Source organism: Lathyrus oleraceus, chromosome 3 (genome assembly GCF_024323335.1).
Source record: "Lathyrus oleraceus cultivar Zhongwan6 chromosome 3, CAAS_Psat_ZW6_1.0, whole genome shotgun sequence".
In the NCBI taxonomy this organism is placed as follows: domain Eukaryota; kingdom Viridiplantae; phylum Streptophyta; class Magnoliopsida; order Fabales; family Fabaceae; genus Lathyrus; species Lathyrus oleraceus.
This window is the reverse complement of record NC_066581.1, coordinates 11,705,143-11,724,402: the sequence shown is the minus strand read 5'-3', so window position 1 is coordinate 11,724,402 and position 19,260 is coordinate 11,705,143. Positions and strand designations below refer to the sequence as shown.

At 37.3% G+C, this 19,260-nt stretch overlaps 2 protein-coding genes and 1 non-coding gene across 3 annotated transcripts; 2 read left to right on the top strand and 1 right to left on the bottom strand.

Annotated features, from left to right (window-relative positions):
• Window positions 1-2,648: 2,648 nt before the first annotated feature.
• Window positions 2,649-2,755, top strand: LOC127133600 (small nucleolar RNA R71). The gene has a single exon (XR_007807556.1). It is a non-coding gene; the product is annotated as a small nucleolar RNA R71 (small nucleolar RNA).
• A 2,961-nt stretch (window positions 2,756-5,716) lies between these two features.
• LOC127132125 (uncharacterized) lies at window positions 5,717-9,382 on the top strand. The gene is made up of 3 exons (XM_051060995.1): window positions 5,717-6,490; window positions 7,334-7,934; window positions 8,990-9,382. Exons 1-3 carry the CDS (start codon window positions 5,826-5,828, stop codon window positions 9,134-9,136), a joined length of 1,413 nt encoding a protein of 470 aa, XP_050916952.1. The 5' UTR covers window positions 5,717-5,825; the 3' UTR covers window positions 9,137-9,382.
• A 149-nt stretch (window positions 9,383-9,531) lies between these two features.
• LOC127132126 (putative RING-H2 finger protein ATL21A) lies at window positions 9,532-11,027 on the bottom strand. Its single transcript, XM_051060996.1, has 2 exons — window positions 10,312-11,027; window positions 9,532-10,105 (listed from the first exon to the last, which is right to left on the bottom strand). The coding sequence occupies exons 1-2, from the start codon at window positions 11,006-11,008 to the stop codon at window positions 9,696-9,698; spliced, it is 1,107 nt and encodes a 368-aa protein (XP_050916953.1). The 5' UTR covers window positions 11,009-11,027; the 3' UTR covers window positions 9,532-9,695.
• Window positions 11,028-19,260: the final 8,233 nt, after the last annotated feature.

Below are 19,260 nucleotides of genomic sequence, written 5' to 3'. Positions count from 1 at the left end.
CATAGGATGCGATGTCCTAGCGAGCCCTCTCCTCTCTTTCCCCACCTGTGTTGTCTTTAGTTTGTGTGTGTGTGTGTGATGTTTGTTTAGCAACCTTTTCTTTCTTTTAGAGCGTGGATCCCGTCGAGTACGACGGACGTGAGGGGTGCTAATACCTTCCCCTTGCGTAACTGACTCCCGATCCCTTTCTCTTTGGTCGCGAGACCATGCTTTTCCCAGGTTTACTTCGAGCGTTTCCTTTCCCTCTTTGGGATAAATAACGCACGGTGGCGGCTCTGTGTTGTTTTTTGTTTCAGCCCGCCGGTTGTTTTTCGCGGATGCGACAGAAAGCTTTGAACTTCTCCGATGGTTTTTGGGGGTTTTAGGTTTTCTATAACTTCTATTTTGGCTTTATCTACCTCTATGCCTTTTTCGGAAACTATATGTCCTAAAACTATTCCTTCGGTCACCATGAAATGACATTTTTCCCAGTTTAGCACGAGGTTAACTTTCACGCATCTCTCCAAGATTTTCTCAAGGTTAGCAAGACAATTGTGAAAATCGAATCCGCAAACCGAGAAATCATCCATAAACACTTCCATGATACCATCTAGGTAATCTGCAAAGATTGACATCATGAAGCTTTGGAAAGTAGCTGGAGCGTTACAGAGGCCGAATGGCATTTGTCTGTAGGCAAAGGTTCCATAAGGGCATGTAAAGGTAGTTTTTTCTTGATCTTCGGGGTGAATAGGTATTTGGAAGAATCCAGAGTATCCATCTAGATAACAGAAGTAAGAGTGTCTGGCTAGACGCTCCAACATTTGGTCTATAAATGGTAAAGGGAAATGGTCCTTCCTAGTTGCTTTATTTAATTTTCTATAATCTATACACATACGCCATCCTCCTTCTAAACGTTTCGCTACATGTTCGCCTTTATCGTTTTGCACGACTGTGATGCCTCCCTTTTAGGTACTACATGCACAGGGCTCACCCACTTACTATCCGAGATCTGATAGATTATACCTGCCTCAAGTAACTTAAGAACTTTCTTCTTAACAACATCACTCATTATAGGGTTTATTCTTCTCTGATGCTCCCTAGAGGGTTTTGAATCTTCTTCGAGCGAAATCCGATGCATGCATACGGATGGACTTATACCTTTCAGGTCAGAGATATTATATCCTAAGGCTGAGGGGTGTCTTCGTAAAACGTCTAAAAGTTGGTTCGTTTCCTCATGGCTCAAGGTAGCGCTAACTATCACTGGACGATTCATCTTTTCATCGAGGAACTCATATCTCAGGTTCTTAGGCAGTTCCTTAAGTTCTAAGGTTGGTTTCTTAGGGCATGGCATAAGATCTGGGGTAAGGGATAAACATTCGTAAAGGTTATCATCGATGTAAGGTTCTTTAAAGTCATCATCTTCCTTTATGGGGGTTGATGGTAACTTAATTGTTTTTATAATTTCTTTTTGTTCTAATTCTCTAACACATTCATCAATGATATCTAAGGCATAACATGAGTCTCCCATCACAGGTGCCATAAGAAATTTCGAAAGTATATATTCTATTTTCTCGTCACCTACCTCAAATGTCAACTTTCCTTTCTTGACTTCTATTATGGCTCCTGCAGTCGATAAGAATGGTCTACCTAGAAGGATTGGTATATCATTGTCCTCTTTGATGTCCATGACAACAAAATCAGTAGGGATAAACAGCTGACCTATCCTAACAGGAACATCTTCTAAAATGCCTATCGGATATTTAACAGATCTATCGGCTAACTGAAGTGACATCTTAGTGGGTTGTAATTCTCCTACGTTTAACCTCTCACAAACTGCTAAGGGCATTAAGCTCACACTAGCTCCTAAGTCTAGAAAAGCTTTATCGATGATATGATTACCCAAAAGGCAAGGAATGGAGAAATTTCCAGGGTCTTTATCTTTCTTTGCTAATTTGTCCTCGGAAATAGCATTACATTCCAAAGGCTTCAGATCGTCAAGTTTACGTTTGTTGGTAAGGATGTCTTTCAGAAACTTTGCATAAGAAGGTATTTGGGTGATGGCTTATATGAAAGGGATTTCTACATGAAGTTTTTCTATAACTTTAATAAATTTTTGATACTTTTTATTGGTCTGGGTTTGTTTGAGTCTTTGCGGATATGGTATAGGTGGTTTATATGGCGGGGGCGGTACGTAAATTTTATCTTTAGGTTCTTCTCCTTTCTCTCGACCTTCCTGGTTTTCAGATTCCTCTGGTTCCTTTACTTTGTCTGGGGGTTTGGTACATTCCTTAGAAGTTTCGGGTTCACTCAATCTTGGGTTTGGTGGCTCATCATAAGCGTTCCCAGTTCGTAGGGTAATGGCATTGGCTTGTCCTCTCGGATTTTGTTGAGGTTGTCCAGGGAATTGTCCTCCAGGTGTAGTCTGAGGGGCTTGGTTTAAAGCTACCTGAGAGATCTGGGTTTCATGCGCTCCTCCTTGGGCTTCCTTCTTCTCAACTGTCGCTCGTTCGACTCCCCATGATTGATGGTTTTGAGCCATATCTTCAATGAAGGCACTAGCTTCAGGATAAGGTTTATTCATCAGAGCACCGCCTGCGGCAGCGTCGATGGTCATCTTTGTGTTGTAATGAAGTCCATTATAGAAGGTTTGAATGATTAACCAATTTTCTAAACCATGATGTAGGCATGCTCGTAACAACTCTTTATATCTCTTCCAAGCTTCGAACAACGATTCTCCTTGGTTTTGGGTAAATCTAGTTATATGGTTTCGAAGAATGACGGTCTTACTCGGGGGAAAATATCTAGCAAGAAATACTCTTCTAAGGTTATCCCAAGTCGTAATGGAATTGGGTGGAAGGGAATCTAACCATGATAGAGCTTTATCTCTGAGGGAAAAAGGAAATAATCTTAAACGTATTGCCTCAGGAGAAGCTCCATTGGTTTTAAAAGTGTCTGCTAATTGAAGAAATATTTTTAAATGTTGGTTTGGATTCTCAGTAACGAGACCTGCGAATTGTCTCTGTTGCACTAGTTGCAACAGGGATGGTTTAAGTTCAAAATTATTAGCTGGGATTGTTGGGTTTACTATACTAGAACTAGGTTCTTCATTAGATGGTTGAGCGAAGTCCTTAAGAGGTCTTTGGTTTTGATCTTCGGCCATAGCTCTCTTAATTCTATGAAAGAATAAACGTGCGCGAGCGTAACTTTCAGGTTCCGCCAGAGGGTTTACTAAATTTAAACTTCCGGTGCTGCGAGTTCTTCGCATTGACCGGCGGGAAATAACCTAAGTCTAAACGATATAACAACAGGAAAATGAAATTTGACGAAATTGGTCCCCGGCAACGGCGCCAAAAACTTGATGCGTGCTTTTCGCAAGTATGCGAACGCGTCAGAGTAATATAAAAGATTGTCGAATCCACAGAGACCAAGTGTCAATCTATCGTTATCTATTGTTATAGTGTTTATCAAAGGCAATCAAAATAAGTGTTTTTAGAGTGTGCAATGAAAAGTAAAGTATTGAAATAAATTTAATTAATAAAGACAGGATCGAATGTAATTCACATAATCAATTGATAATCCAAGTACTTGCTAGTAGAGCTACTTATGGGCAGTGTTTCCTACTTTGAAAAGAACTAATTTAACGGGAACTGTCGCTTTCGCGTATTCAGAACTGAGTTTTACTCCCTAATCGAACCCTCTTATTGTCACTTATAAAAAGGCGCGCATTGCGTTAGAGTAGTAAACCTATTTTTAAGAAATATAGTATCTTGACTAGGTTGAAAAGTATTATAACCTGGATTTCTTAACCAAAAGAGGTTCTTACGAACCAGACTCTAAACTTATAAACGCGTCCGAAAATAGTTTTAAAATCTCTTTTCTTCTTAATGTTAAAAACTCCTAATGAACTAAACAAAGCGCTTTCGCTGTTTTTGAAATAGTTAAAAACAATTAAGTTTAAATAGACGTTGGACGGCTTTCGATCTTACCCAACGGAATTGAAGTGCGGGAAAACTTAAGTTTAAAGTTAAAATAGCCCTTAAGTGTTTCTACGAACAATTGTACGGATTATCGGTTCAACTACGATCCTTACATTCTAACCTTATAGATTTAGTTAGACATGATAAAGTAAAAGTGCATTAATTTAAATAAAAGTAGTGCGAGTGCGGAAAGTAAATAAAAGTAGTGCGAGTGCGGGAAGTAAATAATTTAAAGCGAGTGCGGGAAATAAATGGAAGTAGTGCGAGTACGAGGAAATAAATAATTTAAAGCGAGTGCGAGGAAATAAACAAAAGTAAAGCGAGTGCGAGGAAATAAATAATTTAAAGCGAGTGCGAGAAATAAACAAAGTAAAGCGAGTGCGGGAAATAAATAAGATAAAGACAAGTAATAAAAACCCGCTCCAATCGGAGGGGTGAGTAAATTGCAATGCAGAAATGAAAATGGCGGCAGGATTAACTTCCTTCCAAAGTGCTCCAAACTCGATTACAGACTCTATCATAGACTTGATTACACAATTGTGGTAACACTCCAATGCGAAGCGATTACCACTATAAAATACTGAATATATGCCTAAGTGAAACAAATTTGCTTCTGAGTTTGCCTCTGTTCTAAGTTTGGATGATTGTAAAAGTGAATTCGAGTTTCTATTTATAAGCAAGTAAAAAGATGGAAATGACTTGGATGCCCTTCAACTTGAAAATGGAGGGAAACTGTTTTCCTCTTGTGGCGCCCGCCACAAGGCCATGGCGCCCGCCACAAGGCCAAAGTGAGGCGCCTTAGTGGATGTAGTGGAGAACGTGGGAGTTGAGGGAAGTTGAGCTTGGACACGTCATGACTTGGTCTGTGGTGCCCGCCATTGGGTAGGCCATAAGCACAAAATGCTGAATTTTAGGGTTTTTTGCTCTTTTTCACTCCTTTTCTCGATCGGGGCTCCGATTAAAGTAAAAACCTAAAAACAAAGGAAAATATACCAATAACACAATAAAATGATAATAAAACGACTAGAATGCATGTGAAATCGGAGTCGAAAATACGGTAAATTTTAATGTTATCATCAGCGTCAAAATAGTTAAACCTAAAAATAATGAAACCGATTCAGATTTAGGGTTGTGTTGACTTCAAAGTTAAGAGAACTCACCCTTTATTTTACAACAAACTCTTTAGACCTTATTTGAGGTTGCTTCAACCCCGACCATTATTTATGAGGTATTCTTTAAATCTTGACGAGATTTTTATTTAGAGAGTTTGTCTTAGGCTATTTGATTCAATTTAAAAAATTTAACTCAATATTCACATATTAACATTAAAAAGATAAAGATAATATCATACAATGAAATTCATCATCATATCTAAAACATTTAAAATAGAACAAAAATTAAATTAAATAAATTATGTTAAATATATACGTATACAATTTAATTGGGTTTTGAAATTTTAATTTAAAATTTATTTGATTTGACATTTAAATAAATTTAATAAAAATGTATAAATATTTAAAATATAATTTTAATTTTAATTAAATTAATTTATAAATTTAATTAAAATTTAATTAATTTATTTAAAATATTTGATTTTAATTTTAATTTTATTTAAAGTAATATATTTGAATGGATATATAATGTACTAACGACGGTGTAAATATTTTACATAATTCTTAATTGATTGGTATATCTTTTTTGATATATAGATTTTTGAATATCTAATACTATATTAATTATGCAGATAATATAAATATAAATACACCACCCAGCGAGACGGTACAAGTAAGATCATTCTATTCTCTTTTTCTCCCTGAAACTCGAATTCACACAAAACCCTAATTTCAGAAGATTTCCCCAAATTCCACAATGGAAGAAGAAAAGAGCCATAGAATGTACAACCTGTTCGTGAAGCACTTGAACGGTAAAACCCTAACCCTATTATTCCCTTCTCCGATCCTCTATGCAACTTCCATCAAGGATCGTCTCTTCCATCTCACCGGAATCCCAATCCAACACCAGCGCCTCGTCACCGGTTGCCGCCACCTTAACGACGATAAATCGGCGATATGGTGTTCGCCGGAAGGAGGAAACATGTTCCCCTCTGTGCGTCTGCTTCTTCGTCTGAAAGGCGGCAAGGGAGGATTTGGATCGCTGTTGCGTGGGGCGGCGACGAAAGCCGGGCAGAAGAAGACAAACAATTTTGACGCGTGTAGGGATATGAGTGGGCGAAGATTGAGACATGTTAATGCTGAGAAGAGATTGGAGGAATGGAGAGAAGGTGAAGAGGATAGAAAGCTTGAGAAGGTTGCTGAGGATTTTCTGAAGAAACAGATGAAGAAGAATAAGGGTAAGGGTAAGAATGGTGTTGAGGGTGAGGCCCAAAAGTATGTTGCCAAATATAGGGAACAATCTGAACGCTGTGTTGCCGATGTTGCTTTGTCTGTTCAGGAGTCTCTCAGAAATTCTAAGCGCAAATCTTCAGCAATATCAGAAGCTCCTCGACCTCGCGATCAGAAGAAATTGAAGATATGGTAAGCCATCTCATCTTATCTTAGTTTTGATTTTGTATTTCTCAATTATTATATGGTATTGACTATTAGGAAAGCAGTGGTTAACAAAATAAATAAGTGTATGTTTGGTTGTAGTTACAAAAAACTGTTTTTTATTAAATTGGTTTTGATTGAACTTGAGCTGATGTAACATGATTTGTGTTTGGATACTTTCGGGAAACTAATTATTTTTATCAGTTTATGTTTGGATGTGTGGTAAGACTAGACATGATACGATTAGAAATGACAATATTAGATAGTATTGGGGTAGCACCTATAGTAGAAAAAATGGTGGAGAATAGACTTTGGTGGTTTTGATTAGATTCTGTGGTAAGGAGAGTAGAGTAGTTCAGATGGAGAGGGGTCAAATATTTAGAGGTAGAGGAAGACCTAGGAAAACTATAAGAGAAGTTATTAAGAAAGATCTTGAGCTTATCAATTTAGATAAAAGCATGGTCCTAGATAGAATATTATGGCGGAAGTAGATCCATGTAGCTGACCCCACTTAGTGGGATAAGGTTTGGTGGTGGTGGTTGTTGTTGTTGTTGTTGTTATGTTTGGATGGTTTAGGTCAGATCAGAATTGCCTGTGTATGTTTGTGTAGAAGCTAGAAATATTTAGCTTTAAGGTTGAATTGATTTTGGGACTGAAATCAATTCTAAAGCTGGAGGCCAAACATAACAATATATGTTCAAATCACGATTGACTAACCCACTGTGAATCTAGGTTTAACATGAAATCTAGACGTGTTTGTTTATTCTAGTCAATTTTTGATTTTACGGATTGGTATTTATATTTCTTCTGTGTTGTGTTTGGATTTTCTAGGATGGGGAAGAGGCCACTGGATGAAAGTGACAATAGTGATGATTCTGATGAAGATGTTAAGGATGTTGAGGAAGAAACTGAGAAATCTGTTTTGTTAAATAGTCAGAATGAGTCTGGGTTAAACAAAGCTGATGATAGTTCTGATTCTGTGACTGGTCTAAAGAGGGATGGAGGCTCTTCTGGGGTTGGCTCATGTGAGAGTGGATCTGAAGAAGAAAGGGAAACTGTTGTAGAAGAAGGCAGAGTGGAAACTGTTGAAGGATCCCCCCAAAGTAATGAAACTATTGAGGCAAAACTGAGTGTTGATGCCGAGCCCATGATAAACGATGACATGGCCGAGGCTAATGCTGTTCCTTGTTCAGAGATGTTGGATTCTGGAATTAGTGCTCAAGATATTGTCTGTCAGGATAACAAGGTTGATGACACTGTTACTCAAGCCTCAGATCTTGTGAGCTCTGAAATTGTGCCTAATGACATGGAAATTGACGTTTCTCTTGAGCATAAACCAGCTGTCATTGAAGAAAGCTTGCCAAACACTGTTGTTCCAGCAAAGGAAGAGCCTCTGAATTTTGATGCTTTTAATACAGCTGCAGAACTTGAGGTATGTTTTTAAAATATTTTGATGGCTTTTGTGGTGTTATACACTTCGATATGTTTATGTGCCTCATCTATTTGATACAAATGACAACTTTTAAGCAAAACTTTTGCAAACTGTTAAAAAAAATAGAAATCCACTGATATTTATATTTCTTTTCAAACTTATGGAATAGAGTTTATGTCTAACTTATAGAATAGAATGCAGTGTTGTTAAATTATGTATCGAAATCTGGGATAGCTGATATGAAAGCCGATCTGATATGTCAACTCTACGATTAGCAGCAGTATAGCAACACATTTTGATGAATCAGTTATAGCAGTACGTAATGAACACTTGCATGTTTTAGCAGTGTTCAACCTTTTTAGAACATTAAAAAGTTACAAAAACTTAAGTGATGGTCAAATTTTTTAAAATTAAAAGGTTGAAAACCTGGAACTGTGAGTGAGTCAGTTAGTGGGTATTATATATAACACCTAAAGCAATAAAACCTCACTAGGAGTACCTAGGTAAAGACAACTCACAGCCTAAAAAAAAGAAGGTAATTGCTCTGCTTCCAGCATCAAGTAACTACTTTATTCTTCATTTTGTTCATTCATCTCCTTCACGCAATGCATGCAACTATGCATCATGCTTTATTAATTGTTTGAAATATTGAGCTTTTGAGTTTTATGTTAGTTGCTTTTTAAATTTATGTTCATAATTGTTTGAAATAGTACCTGTTTTATGTTGGTTACATTTTTAATTTATGTGTGTGCAGTTTTTTATTTGTGCAACATGTTTTATTTTATATACAATCACTTATATTTCAACTGCTTTACGGCTTCTGCTATTTACCCGCTATTTCTCATATCGGATTTATGGATTTATGGCGGTTCGCCACTTTCTGCAATCTACTATTAATAGCACTAGCACTTACAGAATGTTGTGGCGGACTTGTAGTTTTACATATGTATGATTGGATGGAAGACAAGTCTTCTTGTTTATAGACTAGGTGCCATTATGTGTTAAACTTGTAGGCTCTGATGTTTGATGTATATCCATGAATATTGATCTCACAGGCTCTTGGCTTGGAAAAGTTGAAGACAGAACTCCAGTCACGAGGCCTAAAATGTGGAGGTACTTTACAGGAGCGTGCTGCCAGACTTTTTCTTTTAAAATCGACACCTCTGGATAAACTACCGAAGAAACTGCTAGCAAAGAAATAAACAGTGCATTGATATGCATCTATCATCCGTGAAGAAGATCCTTCTTTGTACAGTGTTTTTAAACGGATCCTACGTTTTTGTTTAACAGTTAATTGTGTACTGGTTTGTGTAACAGACTAATGCGACCATTTTATGTTCATTCTGTTTTTCCAGTGCAATAATTATGCTACCAAACTGGCAAAGAAAGCTGAACAATGTCCATTGTATTATAATTAAGTCTTATTGTGTTTGATGAACACTTTTTTATTAGACTGTAAAATAGTATAAGATTGCGGCTAGCATAATCATGGCAGTGACAATTAAACATATGTTTTATTGTTGAATTATAAATTATTGTTAAATTTTTTGTATCAGCAGAATAGCAAAAAGAAGTATTTGTAGCTGTGAAGTTTAATGTAAGCTTTTTGCCACTGATTTACTTTAAGCATTATGAAGTTAATTCTACAAAATGTAAACCAGTGAGAATAAATTCAACAAACATTCAAGAGAATGTAGACTCAATATCTTAAGCCATCTATGTACTGATACATTTCCCAAACCTCTGGTAGTGTAAATTGATTCATTGAAAATGAGGAGAGGCTGAGTTACGGCAAATCGGGCATGTGGTGTTCATGCGAAGCCATTCATCAATGCAATGAGCATGGAAGCAGTGTCTACATTCAGGAATGCATCTGATTATGTCCTTGCTGTTGTACTCTGAGAGACATATTGGGCAACAACAGGTTCCATCATTGTGTTCCACACCCGGCAGTCGTCGACTCTCCCCTAATACAATCTTCCCAAAAGATTCAATTGTTGACTCATCAAGACCCACCCCCATCCTTGTAATGGTAATGGCTGGTTCATCTGATATTGTCCTTCTGCGACTGTAGCGTGCTAAGCATCCTGTCCCAATTGCAAACAACAAAGCTGTTCCCCCAACACATAATATGATTATTCTAGAAATCAAAAGGTCGTCATCTGAATGACCTGAAAACAGAAAAGTTCTGAGTAATTATGAATGAATAAGTCAGTATCTGTCAAAAAAAAAACTATGAGGACTGACATGACTTTCTACTTTCAATTTGCATGCACCCTGCTGAATTCATCAGTTTTCTCATTCTTTTTGACGTAATAATATCATGTCATGAATCACCAAACAAATGAGTTAACATGCAAAAAAATTCAGAAGTTACCCGTTTGATGGTTTGTTTGGTGATTAGAGAAACAGCGAACTTGATCACTATTTCTGCTCTTGAATCCGCACAAACCATCTTGTAATTCGCAGTATCTACAATTCGGTTTAGACCATGTCAGTTCAAAATCTTCACTGACTTGATTGTTTAAGAAAAAATCCTGATATGAACTATCAACAGGAACTGAGAGATTTCCAATAACATAGCAAGACTGAGGCAATGAATTGGTGAAGCTCAATGAAGGAAAAACTGATACAAAATGTGTAGAATTGCTAAGACAGTCAACCGGTATGAACTGTGATCCAATGTTTGGACTTGAGCAGCTCAAGAGAGTGAAATTAGTCAGAAATCCCGTAACGAAAGGTGAACCTGAAAGATTAAGGCTTAGAAGACGATTCAGAAGACAACGGTGAGGGTCATAGACTTGTATATATTGTCGAAGATAATCGATATCACGAACATAGAACACTCCTGAATAAGGGAGTGTTAGAATTGTTCTGCTATCATTAGTACAACTCAATTCGAAACCAGGATAACCACAATAAGGATTTCCTTGATCACCTTCGACTTCTAATCGAAAAGGGAAACGAATAAGGATGTTATTCTCACTACACCAAGAACTTTGACATGAATTTTGTAAAGTATATATGACAGGAAAGAACATGAACAAGTGAAAGAGGAAGTTCAAGATATCCATTGTTATTTTAGATGAACAAAAACAAACCAACTAAAACTGAAAATTGCATATTTTGAAAACCATTCATGCAAGTTAAGTACAAGCAATGAAAAAAGTCAAATGGTATAAAATATTGGTAATTTGTAAAGTCTAACAGAGATATATAGAAGGTATCAACTAAGGTATGTCATGGATTTTGCCATGTCAGCATAATAGGCAAAAAGATAAAGTTAAAATGTTCATCAATGATTATTTTTCAGCTTTATTAGTTTTGTTTTTGCAGCTAAATCATCATGTTAATTCTGAATACATCATCATACTATAAAATATACATATATACTCTCATCTAAAAGTTCATTCCAAGAAAGAGTCTTCATAGACATTCTTGTTTCTCTTTCACTACCCAAAGACAATCAATTTTATAATTGTAGTGTTAACGAAATTTACTTTAATAAACTATAGTAATTTGAGGTGTATTGCATTGTAGCGCAGCACACGGTTTGTTCCACATAGTTGCCATGTTTTGAAGAATAATATACGTGAAATTGGTTCTCGATGACTGAAAATTGATTTTGTAAAATTAATTTGGTGATTGAAAATTGATCAGGACTAAAAACAAATTGAAGGTAATATAATTTATATTTGGATAGATTTATGTAAATAATGAATTGAGTAATAAATTTTAATATAAATATTATATTTGAACTTAGAAACTATAAAAATAAAATTGGATCTATTGAAATTTATCTTTTAAAGATGAATAAATAGAATGTCGTGATTGCTTTAATAATAAAAAATTATAAAATCTTAAAAATAAAATGAGTTCTTATAATTCAAAAACACAAATGCATTAAAATCAATTATATGTTGGAAATCCATTACAATCTAGATAGAATTTCTATCAATCTTGATGAACAAGATTGTTATCACCCCATACAATGACAATGAAAAGAGAAGAACGATTTAGAAAGAAAAAAAAACGTTGGAGAAGAAGAATATTTTTTGTAGAGTTTTTCTCTACCCACAACCTGTGAAAAACTTCTTTATTCACTTTGCAACTGCAAAATCCTGTGAATACAATGTTATTTTTTCTCTCTTACAAGAATAAGGGTTACTCCCTCTATTTATAAATTTAGTTAACTTACTCCCTAAGCCAAAATTCAAAACTATTAAAGTCCAAAATAGTTAACACTACTAAAAATAGACCTAAGTCGAAATCCTATGTGAAGCAACATGCTTCGACACTTCGACACACTAATACAACTCGACACACTAGGTGATTCGACACTTCCTTGTTCTGTCGAGCAACCTGTTTTGACAAAAAAAATTATATTTAACATACCACCTAATTCATTGTGTCTAAGCTATCTACATTCATCATAGTTCTTAGTCTTCTGAACACTTCGACCTGCACTCCCCTCGTCATGATATTTGCAATCTGATTCTCAGCTTTATAGTGTTTCACATTCATCTTCCCATCTGCTACCTGCTCTCGAAGATAATGGAATCTCATTTCGATGTGCTTGCTTCGGTCATGTGCTATCAGATTCTTCGCCAGATTGATAGCTGACATGTTATCGATCTTCATGGTAATTGCTCCATGACTATTCGTTGTTATCTCTTCGACCAAATTCACCATCCACATTGTTTGACATGCACAAAGGGAAACATCTATGTATTCTGCTTCACACGATAATAATGTCATTACTGACTCCTTTCTCGAACTCCAAGTGATTGGTGCACCACCTAACATAAACACATAGCCAATTGTGGATTTTTGATCCTCAACATCACTACACCAACTTGAGTTGATGTATCCCACTAGTCTACATTCTTTTCCTTCATCATCTGCAGGAAATAAAATGTCATAGTCGAGAGTTCCTTTCAGATACCTTAGTATCCTCTTTCCCGCTGCTAAATGTGATACATTTGACTTCTGTGTGAATATACTCACCATACCTACACTGTATGCTAAGTCAGGCCTTGTGTGAAAAGGGTATCGAAGTGACCCAATAAGTCTTCTATATTGGGTTGGGTCGACATCATCTTCATCTGAATCTTTTGACAATTGTAATCTGGGCTCAGTTGGAGTCGAAGTTGGATTGCAATCTTGCATCTCAAATCTCTTGAGTATTTCGTCTGCGTACCTTCTTTGATACATCATCAAACCTCTACCACTCTTGTAAAATTCTATACCAAGGAAATATGAAATGTCACCTAGATCTGACATTTCGAATTCCTTGTTGAGATCACCTTTGAAGTCTTCAATTTTCTTCTTGCAGCTACCTGTTATCAATAAGTCATCGACATAGAAACATAGTATAAGCAATTCACTCTTGCTTCTACTTACATATACTCCATATTTAGCTGTGCACTTCACAAATTCCTTATCCCTTAGAAAACCATTTATCATCTTGTTTCAAGCTCTTGGAGCTTGTTTAAGTCTATACAAGGCTTTATGCAGTCTGTACACCTTTCTTTCTTCGCCTTGTTTCACAAATCCAGCTGGTTGTGCAACATAAACGTCTTCTTCTAAGGGGCCACTCAGGAATGCATATTTCACATCCATCTGACACATCTGTCATTTGTTCATGTTTGCTAGACCAACAACCAACCTGATTATTTCGATCCTACCAACAGGTGCAAAAACTTCGTCGAAATCGATTCCTTCTTTCTGAAGAAATCCTTTTGCCACAAATCTCACCTTGTGTCGAGACACTTATCCTTGGGGATTCAAATTTACCTTGTATAATCATTTCACATTGATTGCCTTCTTGTCTTGGGGAAATTTGACAAGTGACCAAGTGTTATTGACTTTGATTGACTTCAGTTCTTCATTCATTGTTTTCACCCACTTTGAATATTTCAATGTCTCAGTTGCATTGACTGGTTCGACATCTGCGTATAAAGAATAGTGTACCAATTCACCTTCTTCATTGACCACATCATTTGATGTAATCACACATTCTTGCAACCTTGCATGCATGTGTCTTGTTCTTTGAGGTCTGTTTGGGCTTGTTTCACCTCTGACTTCTTGTCAAACTTCTCTTTCGACTTCACTAGTTGGTTCATGACATAAGATTATCATTGAATCCTTCTTAACATTATCAGTACAATCACATTCCTTAAGCTCGTCTATGATCACGTCCCTGGTAATCACCACTTGATTGTTCACTAGGTCAAACAACTTGTATCCTCCAGTTGAATGATATCCTATCAAGATCATCTGACTCGACTTGTCATCAAGTTTTCTTCTCAACTGATCTGGCACATGTCTATGTGCTATAGATCCAAACACCTTCAGATGACTCAATCTAGGCTTGACACCATACCAACATTCTTCTGGCATCATTCCTTCTAGCTTCTTCGTGGGACATCTGTTCAAGATATATGTTGCAGTCGACACAACTTCTGCCCCTAATTCTTTGGGTAGATGCTTGTGTTTCAACGTACTTCTCACCATATTCATGATGGTTTTATTCTTCCTTTCTACGACTCCATTCTGCTGTGGAGTGTAGGGTGACACCTGTAACACCCTTCTAAAATACCCCAAATATTTAATTAAAATAACAATATATTAATCAGAGTACATATGCAATTAAGGGTGTCACACAATCATCTCACACCATTCACCATAATAACTGTCATGCTCTTTTATTAAAACAAAGTAAACACTTGCATAATACGCAGCGGATAGAGACCAATTCAATCATGCAAAACATGTAACACATTACATGTAAAATGGTTCACAACCAACAATAAAACATTTAAAACATCCCATCCCGATGTTACATCTACCAGAGCATGACCCACTAAGGAACTACACTAGACTCCAAGCACTAGCTCCTACTCAATCACTGCTCGTTACCTGAAAAATAGTTGTAAGGGTGAGTTCCTCAATCGATATAATAAGCATTATAAAATATCATGTAATGCTAAGTAAATAACACATTTCATCACCCAAATTAGATTACACATTCAGCAACGGCAATATCAACTCAATCATACTCAACATCAACACAACACATAACACACAACACACGTATAATACTGGAATACATCCATTCATATCATACGCCATACATACATTATGCAATGAGACTCCATGCATGCGGTACCGACTATTCGTGAACATATAGTTCAACCTCACCGATCAAATCCAGATACGGCTACCAAGCCCACTAGTCCCACTCATTTGAGACCTAGTGACTCACTCACTAATTCCTCACCATGGGAATTAGCTACCACCCCAAGGGCCATACTATGCACGCTAATTCACCTAGCATGCAAACATCAACAACAGTCCATAATGACTAACTCACTAATTCCTCACCATGGGAATTAGCTACCACCATAAAGGCCACAATATGCATGCTAAATCACCTAGCAATGCAAAACCATCAACAATAATCCACAATGGACATATGCTCACACTCTAAGCCATAAACAGTCCATTCACAATTGCATACATAACATATACATTCACAGCATTATGCATACCATCATACATCATCAACACATGTATCAAAACATCATATCATGTCAAATAATTAATCACAGTATTGGCACACTCTACTAATACCTATACTGCTCAAAACAGCGGGAATTAATCCCTATTACATCATACGCCAATATAGGCCAAACACCAATTATGCACACATTATTCAAATATTAATTTTTCACCTTTCCAACAGTGTTAACCGGTTAACACCCTGGGTTAACCGGTTAACGCAGGACAGAACACGCTTCCTGGCCAATTTTAACAGTGTTAACCGGTTAACGCCCTGGGTTAACCGGTTAACGCAGACAGAACAGCAATTTCTCAGAAATCACAACAGTGTTAACCGGTTAACACCCTGGGTTAACCGGTTAACGCAAGCAAAACAGCAATACTTCACAATTCCTAACAGTGTTAACCGGTTAACACCCTGGGTTAACCGGTTAACGCAAGACAGAAAGCTGTTCCTGCGCTAACACGAAGCAGAATGCAGAATTCTCCGCATTTTCCGCCGTTGGAGGACTTCCGGACCTCCGATTCCAATTCCGTAAAAAGCTACACTTTCGGAAAATCACTACCCATCCAATTACAGATTCAATTACAACTTTAACACAGTTTATTCGTCACAATTTTTCAGCATTCAACATCCCAATTAGGGTCAAATCAATGGCTTATCACTACCCATTACATGTTAACCCATAATACCCATTAAACGACGATAAACCCCCCTTACCTGAGTTAATCCGGCGAATCTTTAAGCTTCAAGCTCTTCTCTTCTCCAACCTTCTTCCTCTTGCTCTGTCTCTCTGCCCTTTTCCTCTTTTCAGCCGCTTCTCTACTTTTCACGTAAAAACCCTTTCTTTACCAAATGGAACTCTTTTTCTTATTTCCAACTTATATATATTTTCCAATAATTATTATTCCAATAATAATAATAATAATAATAATAATCCAATAATTCCAATTATTTAATTAAATTAATAAATATAATATTAACTTAAATTAAATAATTATCTTATTTTTATCGGGGTGTTACAACTCTCCCCCACTAAAAGAGTTTTCGTCCTCGAAAACATACCTCAAGCGAATAACTCTGGATAGGACTCCTTCATCTGACTCTCAAGTTCCCAAGTCACATTGCCACCTGCTGGTCCTCCCCAAGCTACCTTTACCAAAGCAATCTCTTTACCCCGCAACTGCTTCAACTCTCGATCCTCGATCCTCCTAGGTGATGTTTCAACAGTCAGGTTATCTCTCACCTGTACATCATCTACTTGGACTACATGCGACGGATCATGAATGTACCTCCTCAACTGAGACACATGAAAAACCTCATGCAAATTCGCAAGTGACGGCGGTAAAGCGATACGATAGGCTACCTCCCCTATCCTCTCCAAAATCTGATAAGGACCAATAAATCGAGGTGTCAACTTCTTCGACTTCAAAGCTCGACCAACCCCAGTTATCGGAGTAACACGAAGAAACACATGATCTCCCTCTTGAAACTCAAGTGACTTCCTCCTCTTGTCGTGATAACTCTTCTGACGACTCTGAGCACTCCTCATCTTCTCCTGAATCATCTTAATCTTTTCCGTAGTTTGTTGAACAATCTCCGGTCCAACCACAGCACTCACACCGGACTCATACCAACATAAAGGTGTCCGACATCTCCTACCATACAAAGCTTCAAACGGTGCCATACCAATGCTCGAATGAAAACTATTGTTGTAGGTAAACTCAATCAAAGGTAAATAACAATCCCAAGCACCTCCCTTTTCCAAAACACAAGCCCTCAAAAGATCCTCTAATGACTGAATTGTCCTCTCAGTCTGACCATCAGTCTGCGGATGATATGCAGAACTCAATCTCAGCTTAGTTCCCAAAGCCCTCTGCAAACCTTCCCAAAACTTCGATGTAAATCTAGGATCTCTGTCTGAAACAATACTCGACGGAATACCATGCAAACTTACGATTTTCTCAATATACAACTCAGCTAATCTCTCTAACGGATAATCCATTCTGATCGGAATGAAATGAGCCGCTTTTGTCAATCTGTCAACAATCACCCAAATAGCTTCAAAATTCTTACTTGTCCTCGGTAAACCAGAAACAAAATCCATACTGATATTATCCCACTTCCACTCTGGAATAGTCAACGGTTGCATTAGCCCAGACGGCTTCTGATGCTCAATCTTTGACTTCTGACAAGTCAAACAAGAATAAACAAAACTCGCAATTTCTCTCTTCATTCCCGGCCACCAAAATAACTTTTTCAAATCATGATACATCTTCGTAGCTCCAGGATGAATACTCAGGCCACTACGATGTCCTTCCTCAAGAATACTCTTCTTAAGTTCGGTAACATCCGGAATACACACCCGATTACCAATTTTCAAAACACCATTCTCATCAACTCTGAATTCACCACCTTGATCTTGATTCACTAGAGTCAACTTATCAACCAAAAGCACATCAGATTTCTGACCCTCTCTGATCTCATCCAGAATACCACTCGTTAACTTTAACATTCCCAATTTAACACTATTGTGAGTACTCTCACACACCAAACTCAAGTCTCTAAACTGCTCAATTAAATCCAATTCCTTAACCATTAACATAGACATATGCAATGATTTCCGACTCAATGCATCAGCCACTACGTTTGCTTTACCCGGATGGTAATTCAAACCAAAGTCATAATCCTTCAGAAATTCTAACCATCTCCTCTGTCTCATATTCAGCTCTTTCTGATCAAACAAATACTTTAAACTTTTATGGTCACTGAAAACCTCAAATCTTGACCCATACAAGTAATGCCTCCACAACTTCAGAACAAACACCACAGCTGCCAACTCTAAATCGTGCGTCGGATAGTTCCTCTCATGAACCTTCAGTTGTCTCGAAGCATAAGCTACAACTTGCTTATTCTGCATCAAGACACCACCCAAACCCAACAATGAAGCATCACAGAAAACCTCAAATGGTTCCGACGGACTCGGTAATATCAGAATAGGAGCAGTAGTTAACCTTCTCTTTAACTCTTGGAAACCTTCTTCACATTTTGAGTCCCAAACAAACGCTTGCCCCTTTCTAGTCAACGTCGTCAACGGTAACGCCAACTTAGAAAATCCCTCAATGAATTTCCTATAATAACCAGCCAAACCAAGGAAACTTCGAATCTCAGCAACAGACTTCGGAGCTTCCCACTTAAATACCGCTTCTATCTTAGAAGGATCAACAGCAACACCACCTCTTGAAATCACATGACCAAGAAAACTAACCTCTTCTAACCAAAATTCACACTTAGACAGTTTAGCAAATAACTTCTTTTCTCGTAGAACTCCTAAAACCACTCTCAAATGCTCAGCATGCTCTTCTTTAGATTTCGAATACACCAAAATATCGTCAATAAACACCACAACAAACTTGTCTAGGTACGGATGGAAAATCCTATTCATATACTCCATAAATACCCCAGGCGCATTAGTCACACCAAAAGGCATTACAGAATACTCATAATGTCCATACCTTGTTCTGAAAGCAGTCTTCTGAATATCCTCAGTTTTCACACGTATCTGATGATACCCCGATCTCAAATCTATTTTGCTGAACACACTCGCACCAACCAACTGATCCATCAATACATCAATCCTCGGGAAAGGATACCGATTCTTGATCGTCACTTTATTCAGTTGCCTGTAGTCCACACACAACCTCATAGTACCTTCTTTCTTCTTAACCAGCAACACTGGTGCACCCCACGGTGACACACTCG

What these genes read in the sequence shown, in the direction of transcription:
- LOC127132125 (XM_051060995.1), top strand. Translation starts at nt 5,826, where the DNA reads ATGGAAGAAGAAAAGAGCCATAGAATGTACAACCTGTTCGTGAAGCAC. An exon ending in CAGAAGAAATTGAAGATATG is followed by an intron (nt 6,491 to 7,333) that starts GTAAGCCATCTC and finishes TGGATTTTCTAG; the next exon opens with GATGGGGAAGAGGCCACTGG. An exon ending in ATACAGCTGCAGAACTTGAG is followed by an intron (nt 7,935 to 8,989) that starts GTATGTTTTTAA and finishes TTGATCTCACAG; the next exon opens with GCTCTTGGCTTGGAAAAGTT.
- LOC127132126 (XM_051060996.1), bottom strand. Translation starts at nt 11,008, where the DNA reads ATGGATATCTTGAACTTCCTCTTTCACTTGTTCATGTTCTTTCCTGTC. An exon ending in CCAAACAAACCATCAAACGG is followed by an intron (nt 10,106 to 10,311) that starts GTAACTTCTGAA and finishes TTCTGTTTTCAG; the next exon opens with GTCATTCAGATGACGACCTT.